At 35.0% G+C, this 24,580-nt stretch overlaps 2 protein-coding genes across 2 annotated transcripts; both read right to left on the minus strand.

The window, feature by feature from the left end:
* Nucleotides 1-553: 553 nt before the first annotated feature.
* Nucleotides 554-5,789, minus strand: LOC142643597 (uncharacterized). Its single transcript, XM_075818286.1, has 3 exons — nt 5,697-5,789; nt 4,784-5,591; nt 554-2,012 (listed from the first exon to the last, which is right to left on the minus strand). The coding sequence occupies exons 2-3, from the start codon at nt 5,575-5,577 to the stop codon at nt 662-664; spliced, it is 2,145 nt and encodes a 714-aa protein (XP_075674401.1). The 5' UTR covers nt 5,578-5,591; nt 5,697-5,789; the 3' UTR covers nt 554-661.
* A 5,793-nt stretch (nt 5,790-11,582) lies between these two features.
* LOC142643596 (putative disease resistance RPP13-like protein 3) lies at nt 11,583-14,934 on the minus strand. The gene is made up of 2 exons (XM_075818284.1): nt 12,077-14,934; nt 11,583-11,857 (listed from the first exon to the last, which is right to left on the minus strand). The coding sequence occupies exon 1, from the start codon at nt 14,777-14,779 to the stop codon at nt 12,080-12,082; it is 2,700 nt and encodes an 899-aa protein (XP_075674399.1). The 5' UTR covers nt 14,780-14,934; the 3' UTR covers nt 11,583-11,857; nt 12,077-12,079.
* Nucleotides 14,935-24,580: the final 9,646 nt, after the last annotated feature.

Raw genomic sequence — 24,580 nt, forward strand, 5'->3', positions numbered from 1 at the left:
TTATTTGCAATATGCCATTTTTTCTCAAATTGAGTTGTTTTGGCAACCATTAAAAACAAAATACAACGAAAAATAAAAGCAAATTTAATTCCACACAATCAAGAATATAAAATATAATTAAACACTTCAATTAGTGGAAATAATTATATATATATATATATATATATATCAATTAAGTCTATAGCAATTGTTTCATATTCCTAATTATCATTATTTCTTCTTAATGACATGTTATATAATTAAAGTTATCACAATTATTATAATATATAATAAGTGTTATACATGAGACATAACATAATTTTGTATAAAATATCTGAAATGCACCATATATCACGTAGGATTTTTTTTTTTTAGAAACAAATACACATACACACACAAGGGGGAGGGAAAAGAGTTCTAACGCAAAGGCATACCACAACTCCACTAAAAAGTCATGGTAACTTTTAAGAGAGAGTAGAGCAAGTTATACTATACACAACACACTTTCTTCAGCAATATGGGATATTTACCCATTCTTTTTTTTTTTTTTTTTTTTTAAGAAACAAGTACACACACAACACCACATAAGGGAAAATAGTTCTAATACAAAAGCACACCACATCACCACATCATGTAGGACATCACTAGTAAATACAAAGAGGATACTAATATGATTTTTACCCTATCTTATAATCGCTTCAGCAATCGCACGGCTACGTGGTATTTGGAAGTGATCCGTTAAACCAAAATGTGCCATGAGAAGCCATACATGAGTGAGCAGCTCCCCTCCTCGTCTAAGTTGTTGAGCATGAAGCCTTCCTTTACATTGGCTAGCAGCATGACCCAACATTTCAAGCCAAACATTTTTAATTAGTTCCCATTTCTTCTCATCTTCGCTCAATGCTGAAACAAGCTTACATGCATGGAATATCACATTATTGCTTCTATCCCTTCTACTTCTGTCTCTTCCTCCAACTGCTAGCATCACCTTGGTTTTCACTTTACTCAGCGTATCCGAAGCTTCCTTCTCATCTTTAACCGATTTGCCATTATGTTCTTCAATGAAGTCTCCGACCTCAGTATAAATGTCCCGAAACTTGATATGCCCCATCCCAATTGGTAACATATTAGGACGCCTTACTAGAAGGTAGAGCATATATCGTGATAGGTAGTTGCATCTTTGGCGCATTAAACCTTTTGCACTTCTTTCATTTTGCGATTCTCGTTTACCTTCACTGTTAACAATCGTACTAATCTCATCTGGTTTTATGTATTCATGGAAGTAGCAAATTTCTGTAGCAAGGTGCCAGATAAGGATGCTTTGATCAAACCCAAGCTTATCAACACTCCAATCAAGATCCTCGCGTTTATACCTTGTAAGTGTGCGGCATCCTTTACGACCATACAAATCTTTCAGTTCTGTGCCACAATTATTCACTTTTGCCCAATCTCTTAAGTTCTTCATATCCTCAAAGATTATATATTTTATATCATCAATGTCTCGAAGAGGAATATCATATGGTTGAATCTCAAGCATTTCATCAATGCCTAACATCTTCAGGATTCCATAGTAGGGTACGGGTGTTTGCCCTAGGGAAAAACTCAGTAGACTGAATTGACTAATGGAATGTGACCAGTTACGTCTTTTTTGCCATTTATGTCGTAAAGTACGATTGATGTGTTGTAAGAAATTGGTTTTCTTATGCTTAATCAACCAATGTGTGGTATGGTCAGAGAGAAGTAGTTCCCTAAATGCACATAACTCCAGAAGAAGAGCAACAACCAATAATACCAAAGTTATGATAACATCAATCTTGGACCGCTGATGAATCTCCCTGACCCTGAGGATGATAAATAGCACCAACACAATAAAGATGATAAATATTCCAATAATTCGTCGAGCAATGCCCCAAGGAGAATAGATTGCGTTTGCCTTGGTGTATAACAAATCGTATATAAACCCGAGTTCAATCTCAATAACCTTGAAAGCCTTCTTAGAAGACAGCCTTCCAAAGATTTCTCTACTTGCATCTCTGTTAAAATATAAAGAAATAAAATAGAAGATTTAGAGAGAGGAGGTGGGAGGTAGCATAAACAAGGGCATACATAATTTTATAAGCCTACATCCATAATAGATTTTTTTTTTTTTTTTTAATAAGAGGTTCAAACACAAAGGCTAAAAGACACGTCACAAACTCTACTAAAAATTCGTTGTAACTTTTAAGGGAATGCATGCGATAATCTATACTGCACACAACATGTTCTTTAAAGTAATATGAGATAATTACCTTTTATTATTGTAAAAAAAGTTAACAGATTCCCCTCGGACATTACTTTAAGAAATATTTTTATAAACTTTTTATGTAAAAAGAAGAAAACATGCAATTGATTTTTTTTGACATATTTTAATATTTTCCATGAAAGTGGTATCAATTTTTTTTTTCAAAATGGTCCATTAACAGTTATCCTAAATGCATTTGTTAACCGGACCTTATCCCTATCCCTATCCCTATCCCTATCCCTATTCAAACTGGATCATCCAATTCTTATTCCAATTCTTATTCCAATTCTTATTCTTATTCTTATTCTTATTCCAATTCTTATTCATATTCTTATTCTTATTCCAATTCTTATTCGTATTCTTATTCCAATTCTTATTCTTATTCTTATTCCAATTCTTATTCCTATTCCTATTCTTATTCTTATTCTTATTCTTATTCCAATTCTTATTCGTATTCTTATTCCAATTCTTATTCTTATTCTTATTCCAATTCTTATTCCTATTCCAATTCTTATTCTTATTCTTATTCTTATTCCAATTCTTATTCGTATTCTTATTCTTATTCTTATTCCAATTCTTATTCGTATTCTTATTCTTATTCTTATTCCAATTCTTATTCGTATTCTTATTCTTATTCTTATTCCAATTCTTATTCCTATTCCTATTCCTATTCCTATTCCTATTCCTATTCCTATTCCTATTCCTATTCTTATTCTTATTCTTATTCTTACGCATACACACACAATGGAGGATCGTCCAATTTAACCAGGAACCGTTCACCAATTCAATTGGATAGAAACCCCCAAAACCAATAAAAACCAACAATTGAGACATTTTTCAATTCTTTGACCATTTTGGTTTTTAAAACCATGGTTTTAACACAAAAAAAACACCATAACATAAAGTTTTTATGGAAAACATTTTTACTATGAGTCCAGTTAACAAATGTCCTTAAGGCATTTATTAAAAAATCATTTTAGAAAAATTTTAATAACACTTTCATAGGAAAAAAGTTGTCAAAAAATCAGTTATTTTTTTATTCTCATAATTTTTTTTTAGAAGTCATGTTTTTAATATTGGTTTAATTCAATGACAAAAGTTGATTGTAATGTTTTTATTGTTGATGTATTGTTTCTTAGGTTTACATGTTAATTGAGGGAGAGTACTTGAGCCCCTCCTTGAAGATTGGAAGCAGCATCAAATAGAGATTTCGTAGCCTAGAGGTGACCATCTTGTGACATGCTTGCCTGCAAAATCCACGTGGCAGGATTTTGGCTGAGAGTGCAATCGTGCACCTCGTGACCATCTTGCGACCTTAGGAGGCAACCCAAGTCGCGAATTGCACGATCTTTGTACTTTGCCCTGAACTTATCCATTGTTCATCTATTAGCACACACATACAGAGCTGTGGTAAGGGGCTTTAGATGAGGGTGAAACAATCCTTAGAAATGATATAAGAGTGAAGATATTGAAGCCAAGCCTATATATGAAAAGAGAGAGATTTTTCCTTGAGAAAAACCATAACTTCTATTCTCTCCTTTCCATCTCTTTCAATAGATTTGATTGAGATTTTGTAACCACCATTTTCTCACCCAAACACATAGAACTTGTGAGCGAGTGAATGACAATGGAAACTTGAGAATTCATAACCAAAATCCAAATCTTTTGGTGGCTTTCCATTAGCAGCTCAATGATGGTGACTCTGGAAGCTAGGTGAAGAAAAGACTCGTGGGGTTGGTTGCTAATTGGAGCTTGGAGGGCTCAATTACATAGGAAAAATAGGCTTGGAGGGTTTATAATCATCCAAGTATTGTAATTATTCATTCTAGTGGAGTTTTTGGACGGGTGGTTAGGGGAGAGGTTTTTACACTCGGGGCTCGTGTTTTCCTCTTCCATAACACTTTGTGGTGTTATGTGTGATTTGCTTGCTGCCCTCTATATTTCCTCTACCTCTCTATATTGCCATGTTTGTGTAGTGTAGTCAATTTATTTGGAAATTCGCTAAGTCAATTACACTTGGACTATTGATTAGTTTAGTGGTAAAATTAACTTAGCTGTAAAACTTTGTGTTAAGGGTTCTATATACTTGCTAAGGATTGTATAGCATATTTAAATTTTCATAAAATAGTTCATTAACAAATGCTCTAAGAGCATCTACACTAACATAATTCTTTTACTTTATAGGGCAATTTTTTTTTATACAAGATATAATTTATACTTTAGCCTAATCTAAGTGTATATGTGTGTAAAACTCCCCTCCTGGAGACTTGAACCCCGACTCTTGCTCACAACACCCCCAAGCATTTATATTTGTGGAGTGACCACCACATCAAGTGTGCAGAGGGCCATTAATTGTGTCTGGATTGAGGATAATTAATTTGCCTTGATTTACTGTATAATAAGGGACCGTGATTATGATTAAGTAGACACTAGACATTAAAACTTATTTCTTTTGAACAACAGGCAGTAAAACACATAGAGAGCAGTTATAATAAGTTATATAAAACTTGTGCATATACTTACCGATCCTGATAGCCAAGAATGAGATCTGAGAAGAGACGTTTGACCATATCAACTAAGCTATAGGCCGTAAGTAATTCATCTGCATCAGGATGAAGAGATTCATCAGTTGATGATGTATTGGCTGAATGATCTGGGACCTCGACCTCAAAAACCTGATGTGTTGTGAGATGGTACCCCTCCAACTGCTTCAGTTTACATTTCTCCATTATTTTAGAATCATTGGTAGGGATATCTGGAATTGATTCTCTAAATGTTTTTTCACTTGCCAAGTAGAGGACCCACACTCTTTCACAGTATTTCCCTAGCCCAACAAAGAACATTAGAATAAAAAGTAGGGAAAGAGTAGAGCTTGTCCAGGCCGTGAGCCAGATGTACAATGTTGCAAATGCTTGTATAACTACTCCCAATAAGTGTCTTTTCCACAACTCGTTGTCTTCCAAGGAATAAGCAGTAATGGTATCGGTGCCACCCAGGTGCAATAGCAAAAGGGGTGCCCAAAATATAATTAGTTCATGCTTTTCATCAACTAAACCATTCGCATTGTACACTTCTCCTACGTCATTTGAGATAATACCAGCAGCCATTAAAGCTATTGAGTCAGCGAGTAAGTAGGTTGACCAAACAGTAAATCTGATCCAAGCTCCAGCAATATACTTTCTGCGATTGCCCAGAATGACTAGAATTATTTGGGCGGTGAGACTAAGTAGAATCAACAATCGTAGCTGCCATTCTGTCCACAGATTCCTCCATCTTGAAGGAAACACCTCCATCAACCTCTTCTTCTTGATAAACATTATACTGCTAACAACTGAAAATTTATGTGCATAATAAATAAAATAAAAAACTCATTCAGAATACAAACTAATAGCATGCTGGCTGCTGCTACTCAAAGTTTGCTAAAGTAGTAAATTACCTGTAGGTATTACTATCTTTGGCGATTTTGCTTCCAAGTCGGAATTTTCAGTTTTGTTTGTGAAGTGTGATTGAGAGAGAGAGAGAGAGAGAGAGAGAGAGCCGAGTAGCTTGGCTTCGAATTATGTACAGTTAATAGTGAGAAGATACAAAAGTTTTGTGGAGGGTATGAAATGAGTGCACGTTTGCATAACGTTTAGATAACGGTGAAAACTGAAAATTTTCAGCATTCAGTATTTTTAGTGGATCTTATACACTGTTTATAAAACTCACAAATTCTTTTTTTTAGCAACTTTTTTTTTTAAATTGGGTCTTATAACACTATTTACTTATTTAAAAATTATTTTACTACAATATTTTTAGTTCTCAGCAATAAGCGATATCCAAACAAACTCTAAGTGTCCCTTTCAAAACAACTTGTTTAGCTGAAATTGAAATTTTTTTACTAAAAGTACAACAAATAAAGGTAAAAGTTAGCTGAATAGTATAATAGGACCCATAAATAGTATTAAAAAGTACAATAAAACTCATAAATAGTAGCAAAAATAAGCTAAAAGTGTAAATAAGCTGAAAAATTCAAGACTTCCCAAACGCACACTAAGAGTAATGATAACCATAACAATTGATTTAACATACTTTTATGAGTAATACTAGACATACAAGCTTTTTTATAAAATGTTTTACAAATTATGGTGAGTGGTTATTAGTAAATGAAAAAGTGATATTAATAGTGAGTTTAGATAAAATCGAATAAGAAGTTGGCAACATCAACAATTTATAAAAATGTTATAAAATAGTTTATAGTTATAGCATTACTACACTTTAATTGGTCTTCATCTGCCTATAACTTTTGTCACAATTGTTCACGTGGCAGACTACGAGTGGTGGAAAAAAAAAGTGATAAATTCATGTGAAAGTGGTAAAAAGTTAATCACAATCTATCATATAAGATAATTATAATAAAAATTGTGTTTTATGTGATACTAAAATTACTCAATTTTTGTGGCTTTACAGCTATTGCTACTTTTATCCTATTAAGTGTTCATAAATGGAGCAGCTCATTTCTACGAAAGTTGTTGTGTGTGATAGAAAAGAGTAGAGAATGGGTTCCCACTTTGATAATAACAAAACTGGTGGATATTACTAATAAAATTTATAACGAGATTTATGGTTCACGTGAGAGTAAAAAGTATGACATAATAGTACTTTGGAACTGCCTAATGTTTTCGAAATCTTCATGCTCACAGGCATGATCAGAAACTCTCAATTTCAATAGAATTACACAAGTATCTTTAGTGAGGAAACTTTTATATATATATATATATATATATATATATATATATAGAGAGAGAGAGAGAGAGTTTAAGTAAAAAAATTTGACTCTGTCTTGTCACTTAAAAATTTTAAGGAAATTTTATTTACAAGTCCTGAATAAACATTATTATCAAGTTAATTTTGTTAAAGTTGAGTTCAACTCATATTTCTATATTATAAGCTTATTTGATTTATTGTGTAAAAGTATTACTATACCAAAAAATGTATGACTTTAAATATCCTCATTTCTCTACAAAACAAGCCTATGGAACTAGGCTTATCTAAATGAACTTATTAGATTTCTTTGACTAAGCTAGTTAAAAAAAAAAAACTCCAAAATTTTTTGGATTTTAAATTGATTTTTCCTTATGCTATTAGTTATAAACCTTTAAAAGCCCACAATTTTTCCTGTCATAGTATCAAATATATTTTTAATCATAATTTTTTTATAAATCAGTTTAACTAGTTAAAACTCACATTGTTTCTCAAAAAAAAAAAAAAAGTTAAAACTCACATTTTATTAGGAAAAACAACCCAATACTTTACTCCTGACTAAATCACATTACATATTTTTAAAGTTTCTTTGACTTCGTTTTAATTACTCATATGGATTTAATAATGCTTTATTGATGCCTTATATATATATATATATATATATATATATATATATATATATATATATATATATATATATATATATATTACCATGGTAATTTAACTTCTGATTTTTTTTCCACCACTGCACCCGCGATGGTCACTCCGCAAATATAAGTGCTTGTGGGGTATGCGGGACAAGGGTTGGGATTCAAGTCTCCAGGAAGAAGCTTCACACACATATACACTTAGATTAGGCTAGAGTATAAATTTTATCTTGTATTAAAAAAAAACACCTGATTTTTTCCCTTTCTAAATATCCAAAAATTAATTTATATAAAATAAAATAAAATAAAAACAGATGAAGAGAAAAATTGTAACATTTCCTTTTCTCTCCTCATACTCCTTGCACCCTCCTCATGGTTCTTTATGTAGTCCCCACCATAGAATAAAGACTTTGATCGAAGGGAAAGAATTAAAATTTACCCTAACTTATTTTCCTTCGGTAAATGATAATGTTTTTATAATATGATAAGGTTGGTTTAGTGATTTTTGGGGCCTTATGAAATACGGGGTTCAAAATTACTAGCTAATAGCTTGAGACTATCCCAAGAGATTCCTCATGTATTACTTGATATATCAGGAATAGGGGCACTGCATACATTTAAGAGAACAGTGAGATAATCGAAGAGTTCTAAACACTCACATTAAAAATAAATAAATATATATTGCACTTACTATATTTTTTGAGCCAATTAAGTTTGCATAGCGTTACGAATATTAATTTACATATCAATTGCTTTTTTTTCAAGTCAAGTTGGCATGGCGTTGGAATGTTAATGCAATTATGGATGAATGCACCTAGGGGCACAACTTGCTCCAATAACAAAATTACAATATATTTAGAATAAATTTTATCTACAAAATTGGTTGTAGCCTTTGGCTACAATTTTACTCAATAAAAAAAATTACTACATATTTTGAAAATCTAACAGTTGAATTTCATGTTTTTTACTCTCTTAATACACATGTTAAATTTTGTGTCAATCGGTTATTATTTACTATATAACTATAAGCATAAATTTTATGCATAATTATAAATTACAAAAATTTATAATTTAAACAATTTATTGATAACATAATTATTGATATTTAATTTTTTAGAAATTTTGCAAGTATGGAAGTTATGAGAAAAAAATGTAATTAAATAGTGAATTTATCAAAATTCGCATTCAATAAAAAAATATTAAGTAAGTTTGTAATCTTAAACTGTAGTTAATTTTGTAGTTAAATTTTGTCATTTTATTTATAAAGTGACAAATGGTGAATAATGAATTTATTTGAAAATGATTGTCTGCTGGGTGTTGGAAATAATAAATGTAACTTAATGCTAAGAGCATTCACATCAGTAGATGTAAAAGTTTCTAAAATAAACACAACTACCAATTTTACACATTTTGAACAAAAAAACACCCACATCAGTGGATTTAAAAATGTCTAAAATTTTGTAAATCCATCCCCGAGCTACAGTAACCATGTATATTAACACAGTTACTGTAGCTCGTTTATCCCATTATTTTATCATTTCTGTCCGCTCCTTTTTTTTCTCTCTCCTTTCTGTGCTCAACAAAGCCAACTAAAACTCAACTCCTCATCCTCTTCTTTTTCCTCAGATGCACACAAACACACCTACACACAAACACATCCACACAGACACACTTGATCAACACAAAAAAAAAACATGGATACACAAACATAGATCGACGCTTGATCGGTGCTTGACTGGGTCAGAGCTCGGAGCTTGTGGATCGGAGCAGATCGGAGCTAGGGAAAGTAGATCAAAGCATGGATCGGAGAAGTCGAAGCTTGGATCGGAGCTAGGGAGAGTAGATCGGAGCGTGGATCAGAGCGTATTGGAGTGGATCGGAGCTTAGAGCGAGTGGATCGGAGCGTAACGGAGTGGATCGAAGCTCGGAGTGAGTGGATCAGAGCGTATCGGAGTGGATCGAAGCTCGGAACGAGTGGATCGGAGCGGATCGAGGCGAATCGGAGAGTTGATCGAGAGGGAGAGTTGATCTGAAATGGGTAGAGAGAGAGAGAGAGCGAAAGAGAAATGAAGAGAAGGAGAGAGAGAGAAATGAATCAGAAATGAAGAGAAGGAGAGAGAGAGGCGCGCATATATAGTTTGGTAGTTGAGAGAAATAATAAAAAAGTGAAAAAAATTGATTATTTAATTAATAAAGGTGATAAGATAGATGAACTGATGTGAATATTTTATAAAAGTAAATATATAAAATCTTAAAAGTAAATTTTTTATATAAAATAGACGAAATCTTTTAATTAATGTGATTGCTCTAATGGCCTCGTTTAGCATACTTGTTAGTTGTCATTTCAAATTGAAGACGATGAGTCCGGAAAAAAACTTCTCATTTTTAAGTTCTATCAAATTTTTTTAAAATTAAATTTTATCGGTTTAAAAGAGTACGTCCAGACACGTGAGTCATTTATTTAAAATTTTAAATGACTTTAACAGTTTTTGCGAACAACTTAATCCATAAAAAAAGTTAGGGTAAATAAGTTTTTGCTTTAGAAGGGATGTAGTGGGAAACCAAAAGTTAGAATTTATATTAAAACAATGACAAGGTACAAGAGTAAGTAAGGGTCCTGAGACATTCCAGGCCTACACAGCCTAACATCCAAGACAAAGAAAAAGCAGGGAAATATCACCTCCCCACTCTCTTCTAAAAAAAAAAAAAAAGGGGGAAACATCACATCACCACATCACATCACCACTCTCTTCTAAAACAAGACAAAAAAAAAGCAGTGAAACATTACATCACCACTTCTTCTAAAGCAAAATTTGCCTGTTGGTTTCCCACTACACCCCCGCCTGATCATGCAAGAAGGATTGGTGATGTGATGTCTTTCTACTTTTTGTTTGTCCTGAGTGTCAGACTAGGCCTAAAATATCTCAGGACCCTTACTTACTCTTGTACCTTGTTATTGTTTTAATATAAATTCAAACTTTTCAGTCAAAAAAAATCCATAAAAGAAGTTGAATCATGAAATGGATGAATCGATGCTGTCCACCTTGAAACAAAGTTGTTTTCATTAATTATGTTATCCAAAAAAAAAGTTGTTTTAATTATGGGAGTTCCTTGGGAGTTGGGACACTTGAACAGAACAGAACCATGAATTTCTTGGTCGTACTCCTATATATGACTTGACTTCCAGTTGTTTCCACGAAACGAAAGCGAATAGACAAATCAATTTTCCTTTAATCATGGATGGTACCTCGTTCCCTCATAGCCTTTAGTAAATAATAAATGAATAATAATGTCACACATAATGCACTATTTTTTACCACAATTCATCATAAATGTTATGAACGTGGCACCTGGCTTAGACCATAATAGAAAGTATCACGGAGCCTTACACATATAGAGGGCGTTTGGATTCTACTGAAAAATGTTGCATTTGTGTTTTTAGTTTTTTTTTTTTTTTTTTTTTTTCCAGCAGCAGTTGTTGATCCAGTCTTTTGTGAACAGTGCATTCGTGCACTGTTTACAGACCCACAAATTTCACTTTTTAGTAACTTTTTCATTAAAAATGAGTCCCGCAGTACTATTCACACATTTTAAAATTATTTTGCTACAGTGTTTTCAGTTTTCAATGTGTGCGTCTGCGTTTACGTTTCAATTTTTTTTTTCTACACAGCTTTTAAGGGATAAAAATTACTGTTTATATACTGTACATAAACAGTAGCCATAAAAGGAAACTTTTTAACTCGTTTATGTGTATAAGTGAATTCCATGCCTGTTTACAAAATTCATAAACTTTACTTTTCAATATTTTTTTATTAAAAATAAGTGTTACAGTACTATTTATATATTTAAAAATTAAAAATAATTTTTCTACCGTATTTTTGATTTTTAATTTTTAACAATAAATTCTATCTAAACAAACCCATGGTCTCCGAGCACTCTAATAGCCTTCATTCTATTTATTAAAAACACTTTCCCATGCATTCACTTTATAAGCTCGCTACGTTCATAAATTTTCCACACAACTTCAAGAAACCACTCACATGCATTCACTCAAATGTTATTTAATATATAAACTTCTTGCTGCTAATGAAAGTTTGCAGAGCTACAAAGAGTCCTCAAGAATAGCGCATAAAAGGATTGAATGATGGTCTTGCACTCCAAGTACCGCATTTTGTCCCAGACTATTCCATCTCCATGAGCACTAATCCTGCATCAAGAAGACAAGAACGTTAATCTACTCAGAAGCCCCTTCATGTCTGGTAAACCTTTAAATTTGATGGCAGAAACAAAGGATAGCGGCAATATTACACTTTTTTTCTGAATAATTTTCAAGAACAAGAATCAATTGACAATAGGAAGAAAGTAATCTCGCAATGGTGTGTGTAGTATTGTTGGTTGCAGAATAGAGGTACAAAATAAAATTTACCTGCTAAGAAAGAAATTCCCACTTGTTTGTGAGCAATATTTTTCTGCCCAACCTTCTTCTAACATCTTTTATAAAATCCTGCGGCATGTCTGTTAAAATCAATTCCTTCAGTGTAGCCAGCTCCTCTAATCCATCTAAGCTTTTCATTTTTTTGCAAACTCTAATTTCCAACTCCACAAGTTGGGGCATTGCACCTTGCTCCACCTTCAACTGCTCTAGTTCCTCTAGCTTCCACATTTTCAAGACACGAAGGTTAGGAAAGCTCCCAGCAAGACAAGTCATTTTCGACCCTGCATAAGAGCAAGCAAAAAGCCTGAGGATGTTCAGCTGAGGCAGCATCCCTATCTCCGGCATTGGATCTTCTTTTAGTTCTGACATCGACAATGTAAGAGTTCTGAGGTTTCGTGGAATGTTAACTATGCCGTCCTCTATCTGTCCAAACAAATATAAGTTTGAGAGAGTCAGATGTTCCTTCATAGGCGTCAACACCAGCTTTACAGGTTGACCAAACGGGTCTCTTGATTTCAACCTCAAGGTTTGAAGGTTAACAAGTTTTGAGATGCACTTGGCTGTTTCCACCGCTGATTTTGAATGGCATGTCAGCCCCAATTTTCTAAGGCTGGTGAACTTGTGCAGTCCATATTTATCGGGGCTATTAGCACCAATATGGAGCTCCATTAATGTCAGAAGGTTAGGTGAAGACTGTTTTGGTGGCTTCTGAATGAACATCTCATTTATAAAGAGATGTCGAAGCTTCTTTGCCTTCCAAATGGAACTCGGCAAAGTGGTTACATTTGTATATTTCAAATCTAAAGTCTCCAAGCACGGTAGATCCCCAACAGACTCTGGACATCTGTCAAGGCCAGTCCATCGTAAGCCTAGGTACCTTAAATTCTGCAACTTACCCAGTTTCTTAGGTAGCAAAGGTTTGTAGACACCCTCTAGATCAAGCACCTTCAGCAGGACAAAACCTCTTCTCTTGATCATTGTTTTAAGAAACATACCAATTCCACTGTTGGATGTATCTCGTTTCTCGGAGTTGAAAGAAACATAGGAACGCAACTGTCGAATGTGAGATTTAGAAGTAGAAGACTCCACCCCAAATTTGTCTGCAAGCCTTGGAATGTAAGACTCAGGTGAATCTGTCGATGTACAATCTGTCTTCTTGCAATGGTGGACATGAAGAAATCCTATATCATTGGCTTTTGGCAAGAAATCATCATAGAGATAAGTTGGCATTCGACACGTTTTGGGGCTTCCATCTGATTTCCATTTTGCTATTTCAATCATGTTTCTACGCACTAGCTCTTCCAAATATCTTTTGGCCTCATCTTCAGGGATTCTCCCATCAGGTTTGGATTGAACAAATCCCTCGGCAAGCCACAACTGCAACAGCCTCCGTATGGGGATTTCATAGGCTTTAGGAAAGAGAGCCAAATAAAGGAAACAGGGCTTTAAAACATATGGAAGTTGATCGTAGCCAAAATCAACGATATTTGCAAGAGGGGATTGACTTCCTCTTCGTTGTACAGCAAGCCCAATCATACTTGACCACTCCTTAAATTCTAGAGCTGACAAAAACCCTCCCAGCAGAACGATTGCTAGAGGCAAACCGTCACATATTCTCAGAATATCTCCCTTGAGGTTGTTTAGTTCGGTACTATCTGGTCTGCCTACCTTCTTCAAGAACAATGACCAACTCTTCTCCTCATTTAATGGCCTTAATTTGAGTGGAGAACTCCACCGATCGGTTTTGATTGCTACACTGACGTGGCGAGTAGTAAGAATAACTCTGCTTCCATTCACAGCATCTCCAAAACAACGGAAAAGCTCGTGCCAAACACCAACAGGTTGGTCTTGGACATCATCCAAGACAATTAAAAACCTGTACCTCATCAAAAACTTGAAAAGCATATCAGACAATTCATCCTCTCTCATAAGCTCTAAGTCCTTCAATTCGCTTGTTGGAATCTGTTTAAGTATGATGAGCAAACGATCCTTATATGCAAGGTCTCCGGAAACATGGAGCCAGGCTCGCCGTGGGAAATGCTGTCGAATATCTAGTCTGTTAAAAACATTCCTTGCCAAAGCAGTCTTGCCAACTGCTTCATCACCGACCACTGAAATCACACGGAGGCTGTCATCATTGTGATTGATCAGTCGAGATACAAGCTCCTCTACCTCATCTTTACGTCCAACAATTGCATCCGGCTCCGGAGAACTCCATGGATCAGCTTGCTTTGCTACATCTATGTTGTGAGTAGTGAGAGCATCTATTTCTTGTCCGTCCGGCAGCGCTGTGTAGCCTACCATAGGCTGGTTATGCGTCTTTTCAAATTCCCTGGATACAGCTCTCACGCCCCGCACTAACTTCATCATTTTGAAGCTGAACCATAGCTGTGTCCATGGTGAAAACGCCAATGGCATTTCAATTTGAATGACACCCTTTCGTCTCCTTTGTAGAAGGAAACTTTCGGTGAAGTGTTCTGCAGAGTAAATAGTGTGCAGAAGCGTGGTCTCCTGCGGACTGATACTGATAATCTCATGGCTTGGCTTCGAAGCTTTGAGGAAATTCAAAATCTTTTCTAGTTCATTGACAGCAGTAACCACACGATTTCTCAATCCTGGAAAGACAAATCTTTCCTCGTCACGCATCTTCTGCAATTTGCTCCATAAAAGTGAAACGGGCACTTCAGCTGCCATAACTTCTTTCAGTCTCTTCTCCTTTCTCACAATTGGGGTGGGAAAGACAAATGAGCTACCAAATTTGTATGCCACAATAATTAGCAATTTAAGATTGTTTAGAAGCCTAGTCAGTCTTAAATTGTGAGTAAAATGAAAAAAGACCCTGGGTTTGGTTGGGGCGAAAAGTTGGTGTGGATGGAAGAGGGGGAGGAGAAAAGTGGAGAGAACTCAATTTTTGTGTCTTATAACCGCAAAAAACTAGTTGTCCCAGCCTCCCTGGCTGTTTTCTAACCGTTCTCGCAAAAAATTAATCTCCCAAAAAAAAAAAAAAAAAAAAAAGGGAGGAGGAGGAAAATTGATGTTTCTTGTTCAAACATGAAAAGGTCATTTTGACCTATATTTTGTTCTCACTAACTCACAACAGGCAAGCAAGCAAGGCATTATTCTTTACTTATTTTTTTCCTCTTTTTGTGTTAACGCTACTAGGGAATCAGGGGGTTTTTTTTCTTCTCCGTAAACAATACTAAACCCACTCCACCAAAGATGTTACGTGGGTTTATAATAGCAATAATTTGAATAAGTAAAAAAATAAATATGTTAATGAGTAATATTATATAAAAAATTATAATATTTTATGCAAGAGAATAAGAGAAAATTTATATAAATTACATTTTCCATCCTCTTACTTTTCTTCTCAATTAAACAAAAAAAATTTTCATCTTTCTACTTTTCCACCTTTCTAAGTAAACATAAATAAGGAAAACTAAAATATTTTATATCCTCTAACTTTTCATCAATTCCCCATTTTCTATCCTCTCAATTTTTCACGTCTCCAACCAAATAGGTCTTAAGAGTGGTTGAAATTAATCAATCCATCTCAATAATAGCTGACAAAAGATGGTTATGTGTGCACGTATTATTTTTACTTTTTAAAAAAATTATAATAAAGTTGTGTATTATAATACAAAATTGATAGCAGAGGCTTTAGTACCTACTTGTTGTGTATGTAAGCAAAGGATAATGGGTTCAAGCAATATAGAAAGGAAAAAAAAAATAATTCACACAAAAAATAAAAATATTTAATTATGTGGTTCAATCTTAGGCCTGTATCCACAGGTGACAATGTGACATTAAGGAGAAATTTTCACTAAGAAAAATAGAGAAGTTACAAAGTGCAAAGATACCGTCACAAAACTCAAATTTAAATACATTTAAAGAGCTTTTTATATAAGTAGTATTTAGTGAAAAATTATTAGGCACTCTAAAAGTATGGTAACAGAGCCCTCCCTTCTCTCACATTTATGACAAATCACATCATGAATTTAATTAATAAGATTCACCATGAATATAAGAGAAGAGAGATTATATATATTACTGTATTTTGGTAATACTTAATAATTACTCGATGTTAGTAGGCTAACCACAAGGTTAGCTAGGATATTAATTGGGAGATCATCCAAAGTGCTCCACCACATGCACTCTTGTTGTGCACCAAATTCAAGCCACACAAAACATAATTCAAGAAAAAATATTATTTCACACCTACCCTTTTTCTAGTAGTAAGCATATCTGTTAGGTTCTAAAATTTTAGAACTATTGGCAAATCGTGAACACACAAGAACATACAAGATGCAGAAAGAAGATTTCAGAAATTGCCTGGTTTGATCGATCGAAAGACAGGCTCGACCGATCGAGAGTCGTATCTGTAGATTTTAACTAAGCCCAAACAGCAGTTCAAGCCCATTAAGGATTAGGGTTTCAAATCTACTTCTCTCAATATATAAAAGAAACTCTAAGCACGTTTTTATATGTTTTTAGAGAGAGAAAAGTGTGCTTCTTTTGTATTTAGGGTTTTGTTCCTAAAAATCTCTCTTATATCTTCTACCAATGTTATTACTTGAAGAATCTCAAGATCTGGAGTTGTAGAAGTTGTTGTCTTCTCTAGTCATCAAAGGTGCTGATGATCTAAACCTTCAAGGGTGATCTTGGAGTCACAAATAGGAAAAATTGTGTTGCTAAACTTTTGAGTGGGATCTTAAAGTCACAAACGTGGGTATTTGTGTTTTGCAAAGGCCAAAGAAAGAAGTAATCCATGGACTCGGAGCTATCATGGGGTCGTGGTGGTAAGTTTTCTACTGGAGGTAGTAATAAGATGTTAGTGATCTAAGTCTCTATTATACAAATTTCAATTCTTTCATAGTGGATTTGTTGTTTTACCTTGAGGATAGTTAGGTCAAATCCTCCCCAGGTTTTTTACCGGTTTGGTTTTCCTATCATATCATTGTGTTCTTTATATTTTCGCTGCTTTGTATGATATGATTTATATGTGTTAACCTAGATCTACATAATTTACCTAAGTTAATCACTTGGCTAAATAATTAGGTTAAACAATTTATTTTTACAGGGGTCTAAAAACGTATAATATCTTTTGCAATTGATGAATATGCAATCCCCTACAAGCTACAATATATCCGGTCGATTCGATGACAAAGTGCCTAAAATAAGACACTTTTTTTTTTATGAACTAAAAATAAGACACATAACTAGTTGTTCCAATCACTTATTCATGACTCTCTTCTAACCCGCAACCGAACGACCCAAACCTCAATAACCATCAGCAGTCACCGGCCTCTCAGATTTGAAGCTGGCCACCAAAGGAATACACATTTGGCCATAATTAGGTAAATAAAATATTGGTAAACTCATTTTCTTTTACCATCTTCTAATTGTACATTTTTTAAATTTTGGTTGGAAGGCAATATCATCAATACTTCACCAAGAACTAAAAGAGTAATACATAGGAAAATTCAATTAAGTGCATGATAATGGGATAAGCTTAACCAGCCTCAGCACATGGCTGGACATACTCTCTCTCTCTCTTTAGTTGCACCATTTTTTTCCCTTCAATCTAAAGTCCTCATGGCAGGACTCATAATGACATACTGCTTCTCTCCTGTTATTATTTGCCACTAGACTGCTATTAGTCTACCAATGCCATACAGCTAGAGTCATAGACCATACAAGATAAGTCTATCTCTAAAATTTATATTATTAAGTACATGATTACTTTATTATTATTGTATGGCTGGATGCAAAGTACTTTAATATTATCTCACTATTTAATAAACATACTACTTTATTCTCATTTAATTCAAAGAACGGTGACAGACATAGAGAAAGCCTAATCTATGGCATTAAGGTTATCAAAATGGAAACAAATCCCGTGGCACTAGACCCTGTCTTTGTCTCCGGTAAGTCTTAAACTGAGTTTTCTACCTTAGCCTAACTCCAAGATCACTAATGGAAAATGAAATTAAGACTTGACAAAAAGGGGGGGGGGGGGGAATAAATCCTATGGCACTAGACCCTGTCTTTGCCTCGGGTAAGCCTTAAACTAAGTTTTCTACCTTAGCCTGTCTCCATGGCCACTAATGGAAAATGAAATTAAGACTTGACAGAAAATGGAAATAAATCTCATGGCACTATACCCTGTCTTTGCCTCGAGTAAGTTTTAAACTGAGTTTTCTATCTTAGCCTGATTTCAGGGTCAATAATGGAAAATGAAATTAAGACTTAACAATATATATCCTGCGGAACTAACTTTGTCTCCAACTCGGATAAGTCATAAAAATTGAACTTCCTGCCTCAAACCAAACTCCAAGCAAAAAATCTTGTATCAATAGAGTTTATTTTACTCCAAATAAGGATTAAGTTGAGTTCTATAGGAAATTGACTTAAAGAGTGCTAACAAGAGGAGTAAATGAATATAGAAACTTAGAAATATTCTTGGATAAATAAAAATGTAAAGCGTAGAAGTTCAAAGCATAAAAGGAAGTTAATTATTACAAAACAAGGGCCCCTGAAATGGGAAAAGTAAAGTAAAGAAATGTCTTGAAATGAGAGAAATATAAGGGAAACTAAGGTTGAGCTGCCGCCTCAGTAGTGGACACAACCGCGGAGCTAGTCACCTCTCCACCCGACACAACAGTTGGGCCAGCCCCTTCAACCTCTCAGACAAGAGATTCATCATTGATGACAACTTGACTCTCGGGGTTTGATACTATAATTAATTTTGAAGGGATGGGAATATCGTCAGCCTGCCTCAAGGCGGATGAAGCTTCCACCTGCATCTTATCCAGAGCCTCGATCCACCCCTTAGAGAAATAAACTTGTAAATTCGACTGCATCACAGGCTTCATGGAGGCAATGCAATCATATTGGCCTTAGTAATAGGCAGCTTGGACTTTTGCATTGTCTGCAGCCACATAACCTTTTAGCTTGGGACTTTTGTCCTCAAGGGCCTTTTTCACCTCTTAGAGCTCCTTCTCTAAGGCTTTATTCCTCTCAGTTATGGCCTTGGTGTTCTTCTCAGCCTTGGATCGCAGCTTCTCGAAGTCAAAGACCTTATTCATGACATAGGAAATCTTCTTCAGAACATCCTCGTTGTTATTACTCAGCTCCTCAGCTTTGGCCTTTGCTACCAAATACCTCTCCTCAATCACCATGAAACATTGATACCCCTACGAGAAAATAAATGAAAAAGTACGTAAGTATAAAAATAAGAGGGAAAGAATAAGTTCAAAAGGGTGATATATTACCATGATGAGCTCCCTTTTCATGTTTAGTAGAAGGGATTCATCATTCCACTTCGTAGCTCATGTCCTTGGGAAGTAAGAGGGCCTTTCCCACACACTCAGCAAATTTGCCCCCCACAATCGTCCCTCCAAGGCCTAACTCTATCGATGGCAAAGAGAGGCTCCTCGTCCACCATAAAGGCCTTAATATAGGTCGGGGCTCCAATAGGGTCAACACAAGCATCACCTAGGTCAAGAGGGGAGTTCTTGGGATCAAGCACCGTCACTTGTTGGCTTGAACTCACCCCTCTTAGGTGTTTTCACCCGACTCTAGTTTCTCGGGCAGGGGTAGCAACCACTGTGGTCATGGGAAGGGCATCAAGGGCAGTAGTAACCTGACTTGGCAAAACAAGCAGAGTTTGAGCTTAAGCAACAACACAAGTAGCCAAAATTTGACTAAGTGTAACCCTTCCCCTCCAAAATGATATCTTGGCAAATGTTTCGTCCAGGGGGATGGCGGTTTGAACCATGGGCTCTTGATGGACTAGAGCAGGACTTTGGGAGAAAGAGTTGCCCATCTTCTTTTTCCTCCTGCGTCGTGGACGATCAACTGGAGCAATAGCAGCAACTGTCACCCCTAGATCTCCAGGGTAAAGGAAAGGGGAGAATTGCTACGTTGTTTTTCATCCTCTTTTAAATAGGGACAAGATGTACCCTTTAGATTAAACATCAATGTAGGGAAGCAGTAAGTGATTCTTGGTGATAGCTCTTCCCGTGACCTAGAAGCTCCTGTATACAGGGGAATATCTGAGAATAAGATAAGCCGCCCGAAGTTGCCCATCTAAATGCAAGTATATAGGAGACCTCAACAATCTATTCAAGTCAGTAGAATTGATCAGTGGCCTTTTCTTCTTAAAGGCTTGGTCCTCTGAAAATACAAAAATAATAAGGATTAGTGAAGAGTATATGATGAGCAACTCGGGTATATAAGAAGCAGTTAAATGAAAAACTCCTCAAAAATCTACCTACTTGCTCTACCCACGACTGTAGGGCAATGGATTCCATCGGGGTACCAATTCCCCGAGATGACCAGATAGTCGCCTTCTATCTCTTTATCGAAATCTGGAAGGCCCGAGATAAGTCTCACCTCCCCGTTCCGAATTTTGAAGTAAAACCCTGAAGTTTTACTATCTTGGAAACTATATATATAATTAATATCATGCTCCGTTAACTATAAGCTGAGCCTTTTGTTAAGGAAATTTACACTACTAACCATTCTAAATACATTGGGTGTACATTGATTGGGGTAAACTTTAAAGTGCCTCAAAAAGTTGATGAGTAAATCAATCATGAGGGTCCTAACTCCCCCTTCTATGATGGCAACTAAGGGATTCACTACCCTATCCTCCCCCCTCGAGAGTATTACCTCGGATTCAGAGCAATACCTCACCTCAACATCATTGGGGATGTTATATGCCTTTTTAAAATCGACTAACCTTTTAGGTGTATCAACTATGGGTTTAAATTTTCCCATTATCTATGAGTTACTAGGATGTTGATGAAAATGAGAAAAGAATAAAAAAAATAAATAAAAGAAGCAGTGAGAAGGAAAACGACGGACTTACAAACAAGAAAAACAAAGAAAGCACACATGCAATCGCCTGAAGATCACCGAAGGGACTCACAACAAGAAGAAGAGGAACTTTTTTTAGAGGAGAATAATAGAAAGGAACCTAGAAACTAGCCTGAGTTCCTTCTTATATAGAGAAGGAGTGGGAAAAGGCAGAATTGACCCTTCGTTTCATGCCATTTTTTCCGTTTTCCAAAACCCTAATCTAGCCGTTTATTTTGTAACATGTGCCTTTAATCGTGGGGTGTAGAGCTTGAGCATGTCCAGGGCATTAATTACCTGATGCCGTCACTTTCCTTAAATGACAGTTAATGATTACCCCCATTTATCTCAAACCATGATCCCCACTTCAACATTAATGATGTGGACATCGTAGGGGGCTATTGTGAGTGGAAGAGTTCTCACCTAAGCCTAAAGCCCAAATACCTACCGAACCCCATGGAGTGGAATGGGCCAAAACCATCTGCTTAAGGCAAGGCCCAATAGCTTAGAAGACCCTGTAAAGTGAAATAAGGTCGGCCCTAACATTTAGGAGGCAAAAGGAATCCTCACAGATCATTCCCACGAAGGTGGCAATGAACTACATGGATCAAAGTATTATTTGAGGATACGTACACGAATAATCCATGGTGTGCCTACAGTTGGCACTTTGAACCCCGGGAAACCCTCCAAACAGATAAGAATGGAAGAAATCTCTACCTCCGCATAAATGAGGGGTCCTCCACCTAACCTCTACCGCATTGAATGCATATGAGACAACCTAAATAGCCCCAAGAGTCATGTTCCAGGATAAGGAAAGGGGGAATCCAAGAAAGAAGAGAAAAAATATTCCTAAAAATTTGGCTGGAGACAAGACAGCTGGGAGGGTAAGGGCAGAAAATGTGCCTACATAAGGAGAAAGATGGGCAAATAGGAAGGGGATCAAAAAAAAGGACAAGGAGAGAGAAAGAGAGAGACTATAATCTGTGATAGTTGAACACAACGAGAAAGAGAGTTTTTCCTATTGTAACATTTTAGATTAAATTGAAGTACAAGTTGTGTTCGTTAAATCAATTGTTTGAGTTTTCTATTGTGGAGTTTTTCCCTACATGTTTTAGATAAATAATTTGTGACTGTCATTCCAATACCATCTCTTAGATAGTTTCTATATACTTATCTTAGGGTGATTTTTTACCCCCACATCTATATTTACTTGCGGTGTATTTTAGTCCTTTTTTTATTTTTACTAATTTAATATATTTATTTATATTTAAATAATTATTAAATTAATTATGACGTCATTACGGTTCGACCTCGATTTGACCTAAAAAATCTTGAATCTCTCTCTTTTTCGGTTCTATGAACGGTCCGGGTTTCAAAACCATGTTATTTATAAACATTCTTTGATGATAACCCTATTATTTTATATTACATATATTAATATGTCAGTTTTACTTCTGATTTTTTTTCCCTTTCTACATATCCAAAAATAAACTCATATAAAGTAAAATATAAACAGATGAAGAGGAAATTTCTAACATTTCTTTTCCTCTCGTCCTCTTTAGTCTTTACACCCTCCTCGCGGTTCTATATGTAGTCCCAACCATAGAATAAAGACTTTGGTCGAAGGGCAAGAATTAAAATTTACCCTCACTTATTTTCTTTCAATAAATGATAATGTTTTTACAATATGAAGAAGTTGGTTTAGTGGTTCCAAGGTCTCATGAAATTTATGAAATACGAGGTTCAAAATTATTAGCTAATAGCTTGAGACTACCCCCAAAGGATTCCTCATGTATTCCAAATTGAAGATGATGAATCCGGGAAAAAAATCTTCTGCATTTCAAGTTCTACCAATTTCATGATTGAAATAAATTTTACTAATTTAAAAGATTACAGCCTGTAATGTCATTTAAAATTTTAAATGACTTAATAGATTGTGCACAACTTAATCCATAAAATAAAAGCTGAACTGTGAAATGAACGAATCAATCCTATCCACCTTTAAACAAAGTTGTTTTCGTTAAATTGTCATGTATTTTAAGGTGCAAAGCTAAAAAGAAATTAAAAAAAGCGTTGACAATAAATACAGAAATTTAATATGGTCAGTGAAATAGTTCCTTTTTAAAAAAAAACTCTTAGCTCAAAATTAAAACGAGTTAATTTTAAAATTTGATAAAGATTAGATATTATGTGAATTGGTTGGGAGTTGGGGACACTTGGACAAAACATAAACATAATTTTTTATTTTGAATATTCGAACCATGAATTATTGGTAGTACATTTTGTCCTATATATGACTTCACTGCCAGTTATTCACACGGAAGCAAACACACAACAATTTTCCTTAATCATGTAGGGTACCTTAATTCCCTCGCGGCCTTCAGTAAATATTATGAACCTGGGACCTGGCGACCGTGAGAAAATATCATGGAACAATTGTTATTAAGAAAGTTATAAGTAACAAGTTGTAGAGTTTGAGGTTTATAAAAAGTGTTATTAAAAATTCCCCGAAATTGTTTTTAATATTGAAAAAAAAAGGGTTTTTAATTGTTTTTTGTAACAACATAGTCTGCACTGGCTGATTTACAAGCAAGAACACCCTGATTTGCAACAATATATATATATATATATATATATATATATATATATATATATATATATATATATATGAAAAAATAATTATATACCTAATTATTTTTAAACTAATCTGTTTTGTCCACTCAAAAAAAAAATTAAATACCCTAATTTGAAAATCTCAAGAATTTGATTATAACAAAAATAATATTGGCCTTCTAAAAAAAATTAAAATTATCTCAAATAACAGCAAAATAGCATAATCAATGACAAGATTATGACAAACTACAACAAATGAACAGAATATTCAATAAAAAAAGCTACTCAACAACTAAAACTGTTAAGTTAAGATAGATTGACCCCGATTAATTAATTCAATTACCCAAGTTGATTAATTAAGGATCAAATTATGCGAAAATCGTAGAAGCACCAACAAATCACCAAACAAACTAAATGCAACGGAAATTAAATTGACATAGTGATTTTTTGAAAAATGAGAAAAACCTCTCACAAGGCAAAAACCCAACCGGGTGAATTTAATATCACCACTCCCAAGAATCCACTAATCAATAATCGAGCAATTACAAGTGTAAGTGTACAATTGCACCTGGACCCAAAGACAACCGTGGGCTCAGGCCCAATGAGCCTTAAACAATGAAATTTATAGAGTGTGGATCCGAAATCTAGTTTAAGGATGCGGGGAACTTATTGAACAGGCTAAGGTATAATAATGATTGCAAATGGTAAATGATTATTGCAAAAGAGCTTCCTCGGACGTAAGCCGAGGACAATTTCTGTATTATTTCTCTTTCTTTCTTGAAGGTTACAATTCTTAGTTTCTTTCTTAGTAATTGGTCGATCCCCCTCTTCTTTGGCCTCTACCCCTTTTAAATACTTCTTCTCTTGGTGTTTTATCCACGTGTTGCCCAAATTTTCCCTTCCTCCTCTGACACCACCTTCTTCAAGTGTTTTAAATAGTAACCAGAAGGTTCAATTCTACTGTTCAGGGGTCACTTCCCCATTAATGCGGCCTGGGAGGTGGGTGCAGGGTCTTTAATG

This window comes from Castanea sativa, chromosome 7 (assembly GCF_040712315.1).
Source record: "Castanea sativa cultivar Marrone di Chiusa Pesio chromosome 7, ASM4071231v1".
Taxonomy (NCBI): Eukaryota; Viridiplantae; Streptophyta; class Magnoliopsida; order Fagales; family Fagaceae; genus Castanea; species Castanea sativa.

Bases quoted from the DNA above. Each gene is read 5' to 3' on its own strand.
- LOC142643597 (XM_075818286.1), bottom strand. From the start codon at position 5,577: ATGTTTATCAAGAAGAAGAGGTTGATGGAGGTGTTTCCTTCAAGATGG. The intron at 2,013-4,783 runs GTAAGTATATGC...ATATTTTAACAG, and splicing joins ATTCTTGGCTATCAGGATCG to AGATGCAAGTAGAGAAATCT.
- LOC142643596 (XM_075818284.1), bottom strand. From the start codon at position 14,779: ATGGCAGCTGAAGTGCCCGTTTCACTTTTATGGAGCAAATTGCAGAAG.